Source organism: Mercenaria mercenaria, chromosome 9 (assembly GCF_021730395.1).
Source record: "Mercenaria mercenaria strain notata chromosome 9, MADL_Memer_1, whole genome shotgun sequence".
NCBI classification, from domain to species: Eukaryota; Metazoa; Mollusca; class Bivalvia; order Venerida; family Veneridae; genus Mercenaria; species Mercenaria mercenaria.
The window spans coordinates 72,317,027-72,338,236 of record NC_069369.1 but is presented as its reverse complement, the minus strand read 5'-3'; the positions used below and the strand labels follow the sequence as shown (position 1 = coordinate 72,338,236).

General features: G+C 34.2%; 2 protein-coding genes across 2 annotated transcripts; both read right to left on the bottom strand.

Moving 5' to 3' along the window:
- Window positions 1-6,692: 6,692 nt before the first annotated feature.
- Window positions 6,693-8,603, bottom strand: LOC123548120 (uncharacterized). The gene has a single exon (XM_045335356.2). It carries the CDS (start codon window positions 8,558-8,560, stop codon window positions 6,884-6,886), a length of 1,677 nt encoding a protein of 558 aa, XP_045191291.2. The 5' UTR covers window positions 8,561-8,603; the 3' UTR covers window positions 6,693-6,883.
- A 10,322-nt stretch (window positions 8,604-18,925) lies between these two features.
- Window positions 18,926-20,470, bottom strand: LOC123546294 (uncharacterized). The gene has a single exon (XM_045332491.2). It carries the CDS (start codon window positions 20,468-20,470, stop codon window positions 18,926-18,928), a length of 1,545 nt encoding a protein of 514 aa, XP_045188426.2.
- Window positions 20,471-21,210: the final 740 nt, after the last annotated feature.

The following is a 21,210-nucleotide window of genomic DNA, read 5'->3' as shown; positions in this document are numbered from 1 at the left end:
TGTATTATATAGCTCTGAGAACTTAGATATTGCCGCACATAACTGTTATTTTAATCTGCTGTATTATATAGCTCTGAGAACTTAGATATTGCCGTCCATAACTGTTATTTTAATCTGCTGTATTATATAGCTCTGAGAACTTAGATATTACCGCACATAACTGTTATTTTAATCTGCTGTATTATATAGCTCTGAGAACTTAGATATTGCCGCACATAACTGTTATTTTAATCTGCTGTATTATATAGCTCTGAGAACTTAGATATTACCGTCCATAACTGTTATTTTAATCTGCTGTATTATATAGCTCTGAGAACTTAGATATTGCCGCCCATAACTGTTATTTTAATCTGCTGTATTATATAGCTCTGAGAACTTAGATAAATCCGTCCATAAAAGTTACTTTATTAAAGTTTATTCTTCTCTGTCAGACAGCTCTGAGATTGAAAATATTGAGGTCCACAATAATTGTTTTTATTGTATTATGTAGGTCCGAGACCGCAAATATTGCAGTCCTCGACAGTTTTTTTTATTATACTAAGTAATGTATCTCTAAGTTCGCAAATATTACATTGCACAACATTTATTTCTATTCTGTTATGTCATATATAGCTCTGAGATCGCAAATATTACTGTCCATAATATTTATTTTCATTTTACTTTGTCATAGTACTGAGAATGCGATCATTGCATTTAGCATAAAATAATATTTATTCTAAGGCGGCATAACCAAATAGGTATTGGGCTGTATTAACAAGAAAGGCCATACTTTTACATATGCACGGTGTTGTCCACATCGCCCAAGCTTAGCAAATTCATAAATAGCAGCCTGTAAGTTAAAGAACTAGGAGACGTTTAGCAGATTTATTCAGAATCGCATGATTTGCATTGATGAGAGTGAGCAGAAAACAAGTTCAGTCACTTGATATTCGATTTCTGTTGACCGTAATGGCATTAATAACCTCCTCTGGGAATTACACAACGAGTGTTTAAGACTTGACACTCAACATTGAAAAATACGTTAGGTCAAAGAACTGTAAGAATAAATAAATATTATACTTCTTTGGTTAGGCTAGTTTTTCATGATTTTTTTCCACACAGACAAAATTCAATGTGTAAAACAGAGCGTGCACAGATGAGACAAGATTAGATTAGATTTAGTTTTGATATCAAATATACAACATTGTCATTAAAGCATAGTACGAATTAACAATAAACCATAAAATATATACACCGGTATATCTGCCATGCCAGTCATATCAACACGAAAAAAGCAGTACATTTATTGGCGGAGTTTAAACCCTGCATGTTAATTTGAATGTGTAAGCATTCCGTGGAAATTTGAATGACGTGTGTGTTTGTAATTCGTAACCAGGAAATATGCCTAGGAATATAAAATGAAGCAATAGTCCGATTTTCATGGGCGGCCATAAATAGATGCCACACTGTGTTGTTGCCACGAAGGTAAAAAATAAACAATGACGTATAAAAGTATTTCACGGTAGTTTACATAGATTAAAAGCATCTACCTGGATAAAAGACCAGATTAAATTGTAAAACACATCGGTTGCCATGAAAATGCGATGCCTCCTATCAAAGTACGATACTATAATCCGATTAAAGTGCCTCATTTTGAAAATGTCCACCGTGGCGAAGTGGTCTAAGGCGTTGACGCATGAAACTTGTTTTAATGTAAACATTCTGAAGGGTAGCACTTCAAACGCCATTAATAGAAAGTATCAACTGCGACTTCTCATATTAGGGCTTTATTGTCTGTATTACATGCCCGAATCTATTTATATCATAGAAAGGTAATTATGCCGCTTAAAGTATGTAGAACGGAAACATTACATAACAATAATTATTATTGTAAGGCAGCATGACCAAATCAATCCCAATACTTCAAATTTAAAAGAACAATAAAACAACATAAAAACATAACTTGACATTATGTACGGTGATGTTATCACTAAATTTCCTAGAAGAGTAGAGACCATTACCACCTCATCCTATCAATTGACTTTCACATTCACATACATGGCAAACACTTACTTAATGGGCTAGGTCAGACGCATAGGTAATTAGTTCAGAATCGGGTGATTTCCATTTAAAGACAATTAAACTGTAGAAGGTCACTCATGTCATAGTTCATATCTCTCCATAGTAATGGCATTTCATAGCTATGACAGGCAAAGCATATTTTAGGTTAGTTGTTCATGTATGTTTCGACTTAACATGAATAATTCATCAAACAAAACAGAAATAAGTTTTTTAGTAATTGTAGAACCTTTGACTTTGCTTTCGGAAAACATCCAAATTCATTTAGAATGACCTCAGACTAAAGTCATACACAGAAGTACACCAGTTCTCTTGCCATCAGGCAAAGACACATGTTCGAGTTGAATGTAAATGTCGGTGATATGGTACAAGTGCAGTACTGAAACAACAGCGGAGTTGTCTATGCAGCAGCTTTACTCAAATCGTTCTTCTTTTATCTTATTTCATAGTTGTAGTATATTGAAGAGACTATTCGTTAAAAAAATATATAATTTAAAATTAATTGAAATAAAACCTTAGTTCTAATGTATTAGAAACGGCTGGATATTTATTGACATAAATCATTCGATTTTCTATTAAGTTTGCATCACCTCACAGCCTCATATTTTTAAAGAAATCAGATGACACCAAATCATTGCAGGGAAGGGCTGCTTCACATGAAAATTGAGCAGCATATAAAACATGTTTATTACTCTACAAAACAATTGTCAATTGATAAAAACATAAAATTCCGGAAAAGGACTGCACAAAGGGGCCATAGATTTGAAAAATGAAACGCTTTTAAAAACTCACCATTTTCAAAGAACTGTTACATACTTTCGTTTTAATGCATTTGCAATAGCGTGCTAGTGGTGAAATTTCACATAGCTAAGTGGAACGCAGTTTTCAGCAAATGTTTATTTTTATTTTTTACAGATGACATTCATTTTTAAAGGGGGCAACTATTTCAGAATATTTTAAGTCTGCATCGTACGGGACAGTATTGCAGAACATGTAATGGTCAGGTAGACTGTTGGTAGATACGTTGTACGTTTATCAGATATTTCTGTGTTTTGATGATATACCCCTAATAAATTTTTATTGATATTTTTACAAGAGATATGATGAGACAACAATAGAAGTAAAGCTAGTTGTTCGATAACAAATTAAAGAATGATTTAGTTTGTGGAAATGTTAAGATTTTATGAATATTTGTTATCCCCCGCCGATGAAATCGGGAGGTGGGTGGGTATTGAAATGGCGTTGTCTGTCTGACAGTGCGTCCGTGCGTCCGTCCATTTATAGCCATTTCTCAGTAACTAGCTGGTAGAATTTCATGAAACTGGAAATAAATATGAACCAACGTACTGCGATGATGCCCGTCAAGTGTTTTTTTTTTGATTGGTCAATTTCCGTTAGAGCTATTGCCCTTGCTTTAATGAAAAATGCCTAAAAATGTCCATCCACAGCCATTTCTCAGTAACTAGCTGGTAGAATTTCATGAAACTTGAAATAAACATGAATCAACATACTGCGATGATGCCCGTCAAGTTTTTTTTTATTAGTCAATTTCTCTTAGAGTTATTGCCCTTGATTTAATAAAAAATGCCCAAAAAGGTCCGTTCGCAGCCATTTCTCAGTAACTATCAGGTAGAATTCCATAAAACTTGAAATAAACATGCATCAACATTCTGCGATGATGACCGTCAAGTTTTTTTTATTGGTCAATTTCCCTTAGAGTTATTGCCCTTGATTTAATGAAAAATCTACGTCTGCAGCCATTTCTCAGTCACAAGCTGGTAGAATTCCACGAAACTTTAAATTAATATGAGCCAACATACTTCGATGATGCCTGCCATTTTTTTTGTTAATTGGTCAATTTTCCTTAGAGTTATTGCCCTTTAAGTGTTTAAAAATCTACAGATCTGTACATAACAAACCAACCAATTGGTAGAATTTCATTAAACTTCTTTCAGTCTTTTCCATGAACATTTATTATAAACATATGAAGTTGTGTTCCCATACTTGGTCACCATCTTGCCTTAGACACACCCCCTCCCCATTCCCCCCAAAAAATCATTCCTTTTTATTATTTTTTTCAAACCTTCCATGAATATTTATCAACATGCACTGTACTGTTCCCCCACCTCACTCCTTCACTCCGCTGAGTCATGCCCACGACCCCGATCATGCACCCCGCACCACCCATTTTTTTCATTTTTAATTTTCCAAATTCCCCCCCCCCCCCACCCCACACACACAAACAAACAAACAAAAAAACATTAAATTGATTTTGACTATTGAAATTATTTGCTTCTTAGTAACATGCTTAATTTTTGCCGGATATATTAATTTGCCATTCCTCACCACAAACCTTTTCGACGGGGGATACCAATTCATCGAATGTGCTTGTTTTATACAATATTTAACTTTTATCACTTTCGTATTTTATGTGTCAAACATGACACTAAAATTTTAAGTATAAAAATTAAAGTGGAAATATACGCATTTTTTAAGTAAAAATCCAGCTGAAATAGATGTGTGTGCGTGCCTACGTGCGTGTGTGTGCGTGCGTGCGCGCGTGCGTGCGTGCGTGTGTGTGTGTGTGTGAAAAGGGTGGAGGAAATTATAGCTATTAACCCAATATTCCAAACTCCACCTGCTACCAATACGAAATGATAGCTTTCCAAATATGACTTTTGTTATTTTGACTGGGGCAGTCTTTTTAAGAAAAGTCAAATTGCACGCAGGAGTTGCTTCCCTTCAACTTCAGAAATCTCTACCCATAGGTAAGGGAAATCACTGCGTAGAAGATTGAAGAAAAGAACTCATTTTATTAGTCCGATTTCTTTATTTCTAAAGCATCAACTTCAAATACTTATGCGACATTATCGTTAATTGAACAAATTTAAATGTACAGCAACCGAAAATTGCTTTTATAAAACATTCACCAAAAACACACTATGTGCAGTAAGATGCGCATAATGCCACTTTAAGTAATATTAGTATAAGGGTTGATTCAAGTTCCCATGAGTTTAAGTAAATATTGGTCTAAAGAGTAAAGAATTTTGTAATGAATGCATATGTACAAAATGTTTGAAGCACATCTATAAAAAAAACACACTCGAAAACCCCTTGATAAACGATATATGCACGTTTCAACACTACAGTTGGTCCATTTTTATGATCTCTAGTTTATGATACATCACAAAGGAAAGACGCCATAGATGGCACCGTTTTGTAGAAATGTGTAACTGTTTTGACGACGCCAGTGTGTAGTCAGAATTAACGTCCCTTAGATGACGTCGCAGTTGTTATGTCTAGTAAATAGTCAAATGCAAGGAAATATGTGCAATTTAAAAAAAAAAGAAATTGTTAACTAATGGAAAGGAAATATAATGTAAACATAAGAGCGTGATTCATGGATTTGCCGATCATATTCTGACGATCATTTCGCAAGAACTCATAAAAATTTCATTTCTTAAAGAGAATTTTTATAGTTTTTTTTCCTTTCATAGATTTTTTTTCAAATTCACATACATGATAGGAAAATTTGCGCTGCAAACAATGAACAAATAAAAACAATGGGTCACCAGGCTTGTTTTGTGAAAAATTGTTTTGAACACACCCACTGTTGCTGAAACTGCTAGCGATTTTTCCACATTTTCATAATTTTCTGCTTTTTTATGAAAAACAACAAATATATGCATCAAGACAGCACAATAAGGTTTATTCTTTTTACAGATTTTATAATATACTTATTTGATATCATAGTCATATTTGTAATACTATATCATTACAATAATGGGTACAAATGGAAGAAAAAAATCTTGTTTCATATTCACTTTTGTGAACTTTTTTTCAAGGAAAAATACTCATAGTAAAAATTTCTTTTTTCATTTTGAAAAAAAACAAACTGTTTAATAGATATTTTTCCTGTTTTCCTTGTGAATAGATAATTGTATTGTGAACATAAAAATGACCAAAATTGTATGGGTCATTAGGTTAAATTTAAGTTAAGACCGCTTGAATACAACACCTGTTCGGACGAAAAAACCTGACCAAATCGATTATATCCGCTAGAAGTTAAAAAAAAGTTTTAAAAATTCTGAATCCTTCCTATAACTGAATACTAAATGATCTGAAAGGAGAAATTGTCTTATCAATACAAAGTTAACTGTCTAACATTATATGAACAATACTTTTTTGTACTAATATGCGCTGTCAAAACACAGCCACAAATTACAATTTGCATATCAGGCATGATACATGTCAATACAACATAAACCAGTTTGGTGACTGATAAAACTTATTAAAAACTGTTATTTCATTCAAGATTCTTCATATTTAAGAATGTCTGTCACATGTTTCAACAAATGTTGACTTCACTACAATTTTCCATAGACAGTGTCGGATGCGCAGAAAGATGCGCATAAAAATACTAAAGGAATTCCCTTTAAATTACGTCAAAGCTGATGTCATTAATGACGTTATTTTACAACATGAGAACCATCTTACACCGCGGGATGTAAAATGCGTTTCTCCAGCACCACTGAAAATGCGGAAACTTCAGGACAGTATGAAAGAAAAACACCCAATTCCATCTCATTTCATTTGCTACATTCTATTTTTGGGATAAATTTCAAAACATTAAATCACATTCCTCATCGCAGAAAAATATAGGTCAAAACGTGCATAACTACCTTAAACAAATCAGCTATTGTAATATAACTGATATTTTATGTTTCTTTATAAGTTAAATAGTGTTATGAAATGTCGCTTAACAACTATTTCTCGTCCCGTTCTTTTGTTTTTCTTGACCACTTATTTTATCACTATCTTTCCCTCAGTTTTGGTCATCAAATCGTATTTTACAATTGTCATTTATCACACTTGTTGCCGCTCTTGAAATCTTATTCGTTTTCTTAGTTTTACATCCAGGTATAAATGAGATGAATCCCAACCGAAATCTAGGATCCATAAAACCATATAATATGGGATTTACTACACTATTAACAAAGTAAAGACGCCAGAAAAAGAAAAATATCACTTTCTTCGAGTTTGATAACTCTTTTAGAATACTCTCCGGTTTTGCAACCAAACTTGTCAGGATTACGTAAGCTGACATTGTAAAAACAAAGACAGTTGTCAAAACCAGCATTGTTATTGTTTTTTGCCAACGATGAAGTCTAGATTTAAGATTTCTTGTTCGTGTATGTTTTTCAGCTAGCTTTTGACGTAGACCTTCAACATTTTCATAAGAGGCATCCGGTGAATAATTGTTAATGCTGTCACACGTGCCAGTATTGCATTTCCTGTTTGTGTTTGGGACAGCTTTGTCATTTATGCTTTCCATGTTAACTTTGCAACTTCCGGTATCGCTGCCATCTTGGTGGCATCCGTTAGTGTCATTTTCAGTATCAATACAACACTTGTTATTTTCGGTATCCCCACTTACTGTGTCTGTCCCATTATCAGAGCGGATATTACTATTGCCGGTTACGATATCAGCGCTCATACTGGCAGTGCGTTCCATCACTGTGTCTGCATGCTTATCTGATGACTGAATAGTGCAGAACGAACCATGTTTGTTTAAAAGTTTATTTGCGTTGTTAGTTCTTGTAACTGAAGTTAAGCAAATGTTTGTGCAGGAATCACCCACAATAAGAGATTTTCTCGCGTCTGCTGATAATTTAGATGTCGTAAATAAATTAGCATTACCGTTTGGTTGCTGTTGAAAATTGTTATCGTTTTGTGTTGTCGTATTTCCAACAATATTCAGAGAATCCGCCGCAAAAGACAGTGACGTCAGAGTTGTGGCTGAGATTGAAAGCCGTCTTGAACGTACCTCCAATGAGATGTCGTGGCCGAATAACTGCCGGGCTGTCATGAAATTCAAGGAACCTGCAACAAATATCATCAGGCCTACAGGTAACATATAAACACTGCCAATGTAGACGAGAGGATATATGCCATCCGCATACTGATCTGATTTCTCACATACCGACACTGTTAGATTGTATCCGTCGATTTCATAAATATACGTTTGTTTGCCCCAGAATATTGTGACCGGGATAGACACAAAAGCTGACAGAATAAACGAAACTCCACACATCTGCCAAGCAAGGGACGGATGTATTTGCCAGGCAAGTGGACGACAAATTTTACGGTGTCTGTCAAACGCTAAAATAAGGAGTATGGATGCCGACGACCATGCTGTAAATATATTAAAGTAAGATTTCACTTTACAAATCCATCCATACTCAAAGTCATACCAGTTCATCTGACTAAAGATTTCTCCCGGCAGAGTCGTACAACAACTTGTAAGATCCACAATTGCTAAAGATAACACAATGGAACGAAAATTACTTTGATTATATCTTTTAGAATATATCAACAAAATAAGAATATTCCCAAATAATCCGAAGACTGCCTCAACGCCGATGAAAATTGTCACCGGCAGTACCGTCATTGTCATATTGTGGTTCAAATCATCCTTTAACAGAGAAATGTTTCTATACATGACAATCACATAATCACCCAAAACACATATAAATGTATTAATTTTACAATAAATGAATCGCCATGTTAAAGTTCTTTATAAAATTCATAATATTTAACAAAACAAGAGTATCTGAAGGAGTTCCATGAAACAAAATGTCTGTTTCTGGTACTTGGATGCTTATTTAGGGACTATCAATTATGGCTCAATTATGTAAACGAAGCACAAGTTATTCACATGCGTAAATATCCTGGAATAAATTATTGAAAAATATTCCAAACGTCACTGACTGTCTGTGTCTATTCAATACCAACCTTTTTGTTCTGACGTTCTTTCATAGATTATTCAAACTCTTATGGAATCCTCATTTCAAATAAATATTTAATGCAGTAATTTACAAGCACCTCTTCCGGATGTTAAATATGAAATCCGTATATCTGTTTCTACAGAAATTATCATTTTTATGCAAAACCTATTGAAACTTTTTCACGTTGTTACAAACACCGTACAAAATTTTGCTTTTCTTGATACATTACTTTGTTCAATCTTGATCATTTCTGTTTCTGACGGCAGCACTCAGCTCATGTTAATAAAACCATTAAAGAACCAAGTGTGCCTGAGTTTCTGAAGGGGAATTGAGAGTGAAAGATTTATTTGTTTACTTGCTGCTATTAAATTATTATTGTCACTTTTAGCCGTTGTAATGGCGTTATTTACGACAATTGCTTCTTAGAGCCGGACTTATGGTTCCGGCGGACATGGATCATGCGTCTAATGAAATTTTATAATTGCATTAGATAACCTTACCTTAATTTGTTTTCATAAATGCAAAAGCTATATGAGTAAGCTCCTCCATACCATGTAAATAAAGGGACGTACACAAATTGCTTTTCTTCTGATAATTATTAAACCCTCTTTTGTGTCAGCGCGCCTACTTGTGATATTTTTGTAGTAATGCCTTAAATGGGTTTAATGTACATGTATTAAAATTGCATAGATTTAAAATGATCTGAACCCCCTTGTTATCGAACTTCTTACTGTTCTAATACGATAGCTATGTCCAAAGACTTGGAGAACCATTTGCATTTAGGCTATACATCTATCATTAAGGGAAAGGTATGGGCCCCAGAAAGATCATACTTGTTTCAAATCAGAAAATGTTCCAGTCCAACCAGATTTACGAACAGTGCAAAGACTTTGCTAAGACGGAAACTTTTGCAGTTTAATAAAATGCCAATTTCGCGAATACTTAGTATACGAATGGACCGTGATTCCTCTTTAAAGTTACCTGTGGTATTTTAAGGTATTATAGATAAACATGTTTTCTGAAATTTAAATTTAGAACTTGAAAAAGAATTAATTTCATTAAGGACACTGAAATGATTTTTAAAAGACACTAAATTATGCATACGCCAGATCCAAACGGAACAGGTGTTGGCGGGCTTTGATCAGGTTATTAGCAGCGTGGACAACCCACGTGACATTTCAATATCGTACACATGGGGAAATCGCGCGATTCATGTAACATTTTTGTTTATAATTTCCTTATTACTAGACTGATTTTGATAAAATTAAAACGTTGAAAAATGAAAACGAGTGTTTTTCTCGACATAAAACGTCTTCCAGACCATCTCCATACTTTTCTCAAAAATCTTTTTCCAGATCTTTTAATCGTTCAAAAATCCGTCAGATAATAAAAAAGATATAGCAATATGAATCAATTTGTATTTCACGTGTGTACAAAACCGAAAGGGCACGTGGCTTAGCAACGCTGTTAGTCGCACAGACAATTAATGAAACTAAATGTTAAAAGCCGTTTTATTACATCATCCCTTTTTGGTTAAGTTTTTAAAGTGATCGACAGATAAAAATTGAAAAAAAATCGAATTTGGCAGCCTCACACCAATTCAAAATTTGCAAGAAAGTTCAGATTGTTCAAAGTCATTCGCATGTTTTAAAGCAAATATTACCCCTTTTGCTTATTCGGCCTGACGAAGGGATTGCAAGCAACTTGTTTTTATTCAGCAACATCTTTGGCTTTGTAATTCATCATATAAGTCATGACATTGCCAAAAAATCATTAGTACGTTTGCTTATCAAGATGACCTAAAATGATAAAAATGGATTATTGGATGAGGCTAACAATTCACATATTCTTAAATGTACGGCAGAATAGACAACAGACTTTTGCAAATAAAGTCTACGGTTTTTTTAAGTTTTATTTACGAGCATGACTGCTCCCGAGTGTTTTAAAGATATTGGTTTCACTCATTTGAAAGTAAAATACTATCGACAAACGATTATGTAAAGCATTCACTTAACCGCTAATATCTATTGTAACTGATGAAAACAAAGAAACAAAGCCTTAAGATCACGTACACTTTGCCTAAATGATTTTTGCCTTAAAAGTTTTGCATCAATAAAATATCAACAATCTCCTTACTTTGTACGTTGTTTAGTTGTTGTTATTGTGTAGCCGGAAATAAAAAAAAAGTATGACCGCCTACTACAACAGTGAGACAAGTACTTTTTGTTGAGTTATGTTTTTGGAGAAGCACACATGTCAAAAAGCGGTAAAGGCTTTTTGGGGGTTGATAAAATAACAGAAGCGGCTTTATAAACAATCGTGTAGACTGTCGTGTCAACATTGGCGGTAGTGTTGCTAGAGAATAATAGACATCTAGAAAAGTGAAAAGGCGGACTAATTACACACGGTATAAAGTACTATAACACTGTTGTTTTCACTGCATCTTTGCAGCAACGGAAGATAAAGATGGTAAGTATGTAAACTAAAGGTGGCTGTAAAACTTTGCATATCATTTCTAAAGAGGAGGTTTTCGCCAGCTGAGACCGTTCATGGATGAGTTTTAAATCAGATTTGAAAAATGCAGTGTTAGGCTAAACTGTTATGAACACGATAAACTTGGACAGTACTCAAGGCGAGAAAATATTCGTAACCAAATCTTATGATTTATTTCAATATTAAAGCTGTGTATTGCTGAGCTACCGGCACCTTCTTGCAAACCTAATACACGTAATCTTATCAATAAACCTACTGGTGCCTGAGAGATTTCTGATTGTTAACAATCCGTTAAGAGCTCTGTGCAGGTCCCATTAGGTCAAAGTATTGCGCATGCAAACTCTGATGGCCGTACATGAAAGTCTGATTGTAAGAGAAAGTATTCTCTTGTAGTGACATAAGTATACTGTCATAATTCAGTAGGTTCAGAATAAATATACACCGAAAACGTTTCTCCATTTTACAACGATGTTTCTGTAACTGAAAACCTCAATCGTCTTCAGATTTGTGAAATGTTGAAAACATAACCAAGGCCATTTAAAAAAGAATTACTATACGTATGTTCTTAAATGACATATAAACCTTAAAAACACACCAAGAACAGTAAGGATCATTAATCTTCTAAGAGAGATTTTTTTTTGCCTGACAGGTCAACACTTTGGAATATCTTCCAAACTGACAGCTAAAATGTGGGTATGAACACATGAGTAATATGGTATGTTTACATTTCCAGAAATGCAAAACATCTCCTTGTAAATGCTATAAAATGTCAAGTATAGGTACACAAAGAAATAAAAACAGGAACTGGGTTTTCCGTCATTATCCGTTAGCCCGGAAGTGCTGACTGATTACCTATTTAGTGCTATTGTACCTGTAGTAGCTCCTGTTAAACTATATTTTATGAAGTGTAAAAACGTCCTATTCAAAATCGCTTCTCTTCAATTCAAATAAAACTTGTTAAGCATAATGTGCATCAAGAGGAGATGCGCATTTGTTTGCGTTCGACTGTTTTATTTATGTCCCTTTTTTGACTTTATAACAATTTATAATATATTTCATGTGAGGAAGCTATCTGCATTACTCGTGAAAAATCGTTGGCTGAACCAAACATGCGAAAACTATCCAGACAGGCACTCTATCATAAAACTCGGACAGTGGGTCTGATATGAAACGAATAGCAAAGTTTAGCAATGTTTGTCAACGACTTCAGCGAACATCTTACAATGTGGCTTTGTGCTTCGTCTGTTTGTTAGGCTTACGTTGCCGGCAAGCTAAAACCCCTTACCGAAGGTCGTTCTTGGCATATTAACATTCATTTAGACCCTTAGAAAAATTGTTCGATATTTTATTGGACGCGATTTAGATTTTGTTTGAGGTTGTTCATTATTTTGGAAAAAGAACTATTAAATATTCAGCAAATACCATTGGAATAGTGCCTTTGGATCTATTACAGCGGCCGAGATTAAATATCGGGATAAAGAACTCTCCCTTAAAGTAAACGGCATGAAGATCTACCCTTTATTATATCTGCATGGTGTGGACTGGACACGATTTTTCCGTAACTGAAATGTTGTCCGTCATGTCAACAAACGACGGTAAAAACTGTCGTTTGAAGCATTATAAAGTACAATTTAACGTAAATTCTCAGCCTTTTCAAAACCCAAGTCGGATAATTTAAAGGGTGGCAGGGATTACATTGCATGTCTTGTCAGGATATTAATACATTTTGAAGCAGCCCTTGATTTTAAAAAGAAAGCTCATTTTATATCTCAGATTCGTCATTGTAAGACTCGAAGTCGTAGTTTGACTAACTGGTCGTATACGCCGTTTCAAAATGAATTCATTGGATACTTTTAATACTTTCTGTTCAGTAACAAACCCACAAATCTAAAGTGTTTAGCCCCATTATTTTTCTATAGAATGAACACCACGTGATGAATTTGTAACACAGGTTTAACCACTACGTAAACCCCTATGTACAGTGTAAACAATTTGCCATGCAAATTATTTGTACAGCAGTGATTTATAAAGGCATTCTAAAATTATGATTACGCACTTTCTGCAATAAAAAAGTAATTCTGCTGATACAATAGGCCTATTGGCTTAGATCACAAACTGTAGTTATAGGGGAATACCAAAATAGCTTTACAATTGAAATGAAATTGGCAGTTTGTTGTGAAACCTTTGGAAAAATCCAGATTTCTGGATATTTTCAGCTTAAATGTGGGCAATACATTTTTGAAAAAAAAGCATTAAGAACTAATTATTCAGATGATTAAGAATTAAGGGATCTGGTTCTATGTAACGGACCTTTCTGTGGAATGTTCTATCCAATAACCCGTCAGATGTAAATTAATCTCTAACAGCGAATATGGGGTCTTCCTTTGAGAAAGTTGCCATTAGACCTATATTGTCTCAGCTGAAAACTCCAACACAATAAAAAAAAGCTAAACAAGATATTGTGAACTATTGAATTTATGTCTACACCTTGCTCTGAATCTTAACGGATACTAGCAAAAGTTTCCCTACGTATACTCACTTCTATTGTTCTGTAGTTTACTTTCTTTAAAAGGTTTGATAAATTATCACATTATCGTCGTTATAACATAGTCTATTAGCTAGTCGTGCAGCTGCATGGCTTGTATGAAACACGAGAAACAAAATACAAAACTCTATTTAATACATTACTATTCACCTCTGGCTTTCTGTATTTGTCTTTTATAATAATACTTCTTTTGTGTTTCGTCCTTTATTTCTCTACACGTGTCTGCCTTCTGCATAAGAGTATTGGATTCTTTGATTGCTTCATTAAGTGCAATGTAAATGCAACCTTTCAAAGAACAAAGAAATTAAACTATCGGGAGTACTGAGAGATTAAATTGTTAACACAACGGGAGTAATGACAGGTCTTTGGAATGCAAGAGTGCATGTTTTCCTTATAAATACACACAATGCAGAGTTATTAATTCCAAACGCTCTTGTCAATGACCTGAACAAACAAAAATACTTGCATCTTGTATCTTTAACAACTGGACAAATAGTTTTGTAACACGATTTAATAAATGCCATATGGACAACAAGTTACTGTCATAAAAAACTGTAGTTAAGAGTTGCCATTCAACTGCTTTACAAACAAGAAAGTGGCTAAACTAACAGTGACTCAGAATACTTCTGCAGTTATAACAGATATGCAGCAAGCATTAAGATCGAAACATGTGGTAGAGCGTCCGCTTCGAGTGCGGGAGGCCGTGGGTTCGATCTCCGGCCGCGTCATACCAAAGACGTGAAAAATGGTATCAGTAGCTCCCTTGCTTGGCGCTCAGCATTAAAAGGGAAACTGGCCTCTTCTCTCATACCCTCGTGGCGATGGAGCCCATCAGGAATGAGGTGTCGAGAGTGATTAATACAAGTTGTAGAACTTCCTTCACAATCGACCTTAAATAAATTATGTATAATAGAAACATGTCTCAACTTAAATAGGCTTGTTCGACATAAAATCAAAATAGAAACCATTTTTTTAATATTAACAAAAGCGCGCAAAATTGATTGCAAAATTGAGAATGTTTCATCTTGATTTAAATCATTTTAAATGCTAATCCCGTTCAACGAATAGGCGCTCCATAGCATTTAAGACGGAACAAGCTGCTTAGAGACTTTGTCTTGGATAAACATTTCTAAACTCTTAAAGTGCTCTGTACGAATACATGCATTCAGAATGCATGTATTGTAAACTTATGCCATTCAAGCGCATTTTAATACTTTGTGTTTAACACGGATAATAGGGTTTAAAACTGGCAAAGACTTTTGAAACATATTTTCAAATTTTATATCAAGAAACGCTACAGTAACTGCACGCAGTAAAACGTTTAATTAAATTACTGTAAGATTATCGCACTCTTAGTAATTTGTATTTCGAAGGGTGAATATGAAAGAAATCTAAGTGCTACTTTATCTATATACACTTAGACCGCTTCGTCATTCACCCATCGATTGATGTCTTGTGGCTTAGAGACTGAGAGATGCAAAGAAAGAAACAGTTTTGACAGTCATATATGTAAGAATAACAGTTGAATCCATAAGCATATGAATTATGATTGTGTATTTTCATTTAAAATAGATTCATAATTCAATAATAATTCAAACATGAAAACTAAAACTCACACACGTAGTTTTAATTTATTTCTAGATGTTGGAATATGTACATGGTGTGTATACATGGTGTTTTATACAATTTGATTTATTTTGGTTTAAATATTCCATCATTATCAATGTATATTACATAAAAAGGTGTATATATCATGGGAACAAAAATTAACATTTAAGTAGATTTCTTATGCATCCGCCCTCTACTACATTGTATAAACAAGCTATCTTATAAGGTTTATTTACGTAACAGAAATAATACATATTACATTAGCAAAGGTGTATGAATCATAAACACTCAGAAACAGTATCATAAAAATACAGCTTTTTAAAAAAATACAAACACTTTTGTTTTTGCACTTTTGTAATAGCACATTCTTAAATCAGCCCTTGTGTCTTTTTTAGTTGACATAATAACAGCCAGGTTTATGGTTAAAGGATTCGGAGAAATATTGAGACAGATGTGTGTTGTTTATATAAACTCAATGGATTGTGTGATGATTGTATAATGTTATACATCTTAATATTAACATGCGGTAAAATGCTTTTAAACCAAATAGCTCCTGTTATTTTCTGATTCATGTTGAAATATAGATTGACTATACTGAGATCTATGCCATTAATTATAAGAAATAATATGAGCCGTGCCATGAGAAAACCAACATAGTGGCTCTGCGACCAGCATGGATCCAGACCAGCCTGCGCATCCGCGCTGTCTGGTCATAATCGATGTTGTTCGCTAACAGTTTCTCCAATTCCAGTAGGCTTTAAAAGCGACCAGCATGGATTCTGACCAGACTGCGCGGATGCGCAGGTTGGTCTGGATCCATGCTGGTCGCAAACCCACTATGTTGGTTTTACCCATGGCGCGGCTCATTTTTCAGGAAATTTGAATAAAATCAAATCACGTGTTCTGCATTATCATTGGTGAAAGTTGACAAAAATGACACCGATGGGAAAATAAAGCTTCTGTTATTGATGCCTTTGCTTGAAATTTATATCAATCAAAAAGAAAATACAAATATGGAAGTTACATGAAGTGATCTGTCAGTATAAAACAATTTTCTCTTTTTTGACACCCATAGTGGGGAGGTCATGAACATCTTTCTTAATTTGTAAGAAAGTTTACTGTTTAGTTTAAACTAAAAACATTCAACTCAGTGGGACTATTCCAAATGCTGCGAGTTCGATCCCAGTGACAGAGTAAATCTGAAATAATTCGTTCTTGACCCGAATTTTGTGAGGGAGTTGTATGACAGTTTACATTGGTTCAGTTAATTGACGCTTGATGCATAACCTAAATAGTACTAAAATTGTATTATAGCTCTGTGAAACAATTAAGAAATAAACAACAACAAGTGTTCCAAATTTAAATATGTAATAAAAGTAAAATAATATATTTATTCCTGCATATTTATACTAACATCCAAGATAATAATATGAGCCGTGCCATGAGAAAATCAACATAGTGGCTTTGCGACCAGCGTGGATCCAGACCAGCCTGCGCATCCGCGCAGTCTGGTCAGGATCCATGCTGTTCGCTTTCAAAGTCTATTGGAATTAGAGATACTGTTAGCGAACAGCATGGATCCTGGCTGGTCTGGATCCATGCTGGTCGCAAATCCACTATGTTGGTTTTCTCACGGCGCGGCTCATATGTGTAAATGTTTATAAATTCAAAATTAATTCATCAAAATTCTGTTTATCTTTTGTCATTTTCCGTCTATGTAAATATTAGTGGTTGTTTCAAAATACAATCCATTTATATCATTCACAAATATTATCTAATAACATCGTGGAAATAATAATTTAAAAAGTTTGTTCTGCACTCCTTCACTCGTTACATGAAGTAGCTTGGAATATATACAACCCATTAATTTTTTTTATAACTTTTGACTCTCATTTTTCAAAGTCCAAGACACTTGCGTACATATTTAAATCATGCAGATTTTCAGATTTTAACTTCAAGACACCCAATTATTAAGGCATTTCATGAGCATTTTCTTTTTATTACTAAATAAATTTGCAAAAGTCTCATAATTGTGTCTGCATGTATATTACATTCATGTTTATTTTATTTTCAAACCATCTCGGTAACTACATTTTAGTGCTTTAAATATACTCCACTCAACTCAACTTAAATATTGCATTAAACATACAATTATATGCTTATAGCAAAAACATGATTGTATATAGACAGAAGACATGAATATAAACAAATTTTGCATCGCTGGTCAGGTACATCATTTTCTATGAGATATGATTAACTTTATGTGCTATAGAATTCTTTTCAACAGCAGGATATTTGAAATGTTCAATAAAACGTATACGTTTTAAAAAAGATAACAGGTAAGGGTAGATATATATCAAAATAGACCGAGGCCATTATACACAAAACGTATAAGAATAGAGTAGAAATCATCTTCAATATCGTTTTTATCCTCTTATAAACTGACCTTGAATGTATGTCCCTGTACAGAAAGAGGCCACGAGTTCGATCCCACCACACGACTCTTATTCCAATGTTAAAAATATATTGTTGGTCGAGTAAGATTACTTACATTTGGATAAGATTCCCGTGTATGGGTGCTTGGCTTAGTAAAGCCTGTCTGAAGCCATTTATCACAAGTAGGCAAACCATAAGTTTAATACTTGTGAGAAAAGATAAGTACTGGAAAATGGTTTATTGAATGGCATTACATGTTTTCTATAATTATGTTTTGTCTTAGTGAACATATTTATTTTTTACCATACTCGCAATTGCATGTTACGATCAGAAATGGAAAAGAAAAGTTTCAAATTTTACTGCTGTCTGGTTTTGCAAAGATGCCAAGATCATGTGCAAAAGATCAGTTCTCGGCTTTACCAATAAAAATTGCTTAGATTAATAAAAAAAATCAACAACCCATATTCATATAAAAGTTTTTTGGTAAGATACACGTAAATTCGAAACGCATTGTGTAGTTTACTTTTCACGAAAATATTAATGGGGACTCAAGCTTCATTTTCTTCCCGTATGGAATCCACTTGTATTATCCAAATACTGTAAACTACAAACTGCGTTACTAATATCATATAATAACAATTTTGAGAAATGGCAGATCATTCTGTGGCAGAAACAAACTATAAACAGCTAAATACAAAGGTTATTTCATAATACTCATTTCTTTATGCTTCAATTGTACAAGATAAATTAGAATGCTGAAATATCATCATCATCATCATCCTCATCATTTTTATCATTATTATTATAATTATATCTATCTTTAAAATTATTGATACTATAATCGCATTGTATATAACACTTTTATCGTGTATATGTATCAGTTCAAGTCTGCCTATATGAATTCATGACAACAAAACCTAAAACATGCTATATATAATGACAAAAATACAAACATAATACAAACCAAAATGATTTTGAATTTTCGGTAAAGACTGATTTATGAAAGTGTAAAAACAGTCCGCTTACGACTTTGCAGTGTCGAGCAGTGTCTTAAATCATTACTTCTAAATGATTTCTTTCTCTTACAGAAGGAGAATAGGCCCTTGCGAAATCTCGGATCATAAAATCCGTATAGCAGTGGGTTGATAACGGTATTCGAAAAATAAAGCCTCCAAAAAAAGAAAAACACAGCTTTCTGAGAATTTGTCAATGTTTTAAGAATGCCTTCTGTTCCTGCAACAAACGTGATCAGAACGACGTATAGCAACATCGTTATAACAAAAACTGAAGTCAGAACTAACATGATAACTGTCTTCTGCTTGCGCCGGAAGTCAGGGGTACTATGGTTACCAGCGTTTCGACGTGGGCGACGAGGTAGTGGCGGGGTTTTTGAAATATCAGACAACGTATTCTCTCGAATTTTATTAGGTCTAGAACCAGATCTTGTATTTGACAATTTTTTCATGTTTGCAGCCTTTTTGACAAAATGGCTACTTATGTCTATGTCGAATTGAATGTCTATTTCTTGCTCTGCAGAATTATCCTTGGCAGAAATGCAAGGCTGTTTTCGATTTGCAATGAATGACAGTCTCGTGCGAACACTGGTTTGTGATTCAGAACAGCAGCGTTCACATTCGCTTTTATTTCTATCTCTAGAAACATTTGCATTTTCATCTTTATTTATCACGGCAGGTTTAAAAGACTGTGACCATTTTTGCCATTTCTTTTCATTGATTTCCGTGTCTGTGTCTGAAAGGTGTTTGGCTGCTGATGATTTCATATCGAAAGAGTCAATATCAGTCTCCGTTGCATCAATTGTTGTTGTTGACTCTGATGTAAACATAGATGAAACGCTATCCCTAATGGACACTTCTGGTGATTTTTTACCAAAAAGCTCACGTGCAGTAATGATGTTCAAGGAGCAGAGGACAAGTAAAATTATACCAACGGGTAAAATGTAGACGCATCCTATGTATACAAGTGGATAAATGCCGTCTGCATATTGGCTTGATTTTTCACAAATAGATACAGTAAGATTCAGTCCTTGATACTGATAATTGTACGTCTGCTTTCCCCAAAGAATTGCTATAGGGCTGGCCACAATTCCTGACAAGGCCATCGAACAAATACATAATTTCAAAGCAAAAGACGGTTGAATCTGCCATGCCAGGGGTTTACAAATTTTTCGATGTCTGTCAAATGCTAAAAGAAGAAGTATCGATGCTGATCCCCAAGCTGTAAGCACATTGAAATAAGATTTCACTCTACAAACCCAATCATACTCGTATGTGTACCAGTTCATCTGAGAAAATATCTCTCCTGGAAGTGTAGTAAAACAACTCGTCAGATCAATTACAGCCATGGATAAAACAAAACACCGGAAGTTACTACGCCCGTATCTTTTGGTATAAATAAGCAATATCAAAATATTTCCGAATGTCCCGACAAATGCTTCAACGCCGATAAAAATTGTTACTGGCAGAACTGCAAGAGTCAGATTTCGGTTGAGTTCCTCTACAATACTAAACGTAGAATTCTCCATTTTGTCTCAACCAGTAGGAAAAGTCTCAAATTATTATTATATTTAATATTCTTTTTAACGGTTTTATGCTATATCGCACTTTCATACACATGCTTCGTTATCCATCCAAAAAATGTTTCGAAACACGTTAGCAAGCCATCTTCATATGCCGGGATATGTTGGAATATTTGAACATATTTATCTTCAGTATTCTCTAACAGTTTATAAACTCGTCTAGCAGTAAAATATTTTTACATGTAACGTTTTAGATTAAAACTCCTTCTGGAAAAGTCGATTTACTAATGCTAACAATTTTCTTGGAAATTCCTGTTAAAAGCGTCTATGCTAAAACATATACTTCCGGTGAAATTGACAATATTGGCTATTCTGTTACGTGCCGTATCTCTTCAATTTATGACAAATGATTATTAGTCAAATGCATTATACCTTTCCTCGTATTCGATAACTGTTAACCTATCGCAAATATATAACCGTGCCTTGCAGACATTTACGAAAAGCCATATTGAAACACTTCCGGTTATGGTGTAAATGCTTTCGATCAACTATTTATAGCAAGCTTATCTGATATTGTATTATTGGGAAATGCGTGCAAATCAAATATTTTGTCACCATTTTATAAAACTTTATTAATTAGAGAACAAAACTGTAAACAAAATTCCTGCTTAATTTGTCGGTGATAAGATCCAAGGACAATCGTGCTTTCAATGTATTGCTTTTGAAATTTATTACAGATAATCCGC

What these genes read in the sequence shown, in the direction of transcription:
- LOC123548120 (XM_045335356.2), bottom strand. Translation starts at nt 8,560, where the DNA reads ATGTATAGAAACATTTCTCTGTTAAAGGATGATTTGAACCACAATATG.
- LOC123546294 (XM_045332491.2), bottom strand. Translation starts at nt 20,470, where the DNA reads ATGGAGAATTCTACGTTTAGTATTGTAGAGGAACTCAACCGAAATCTG.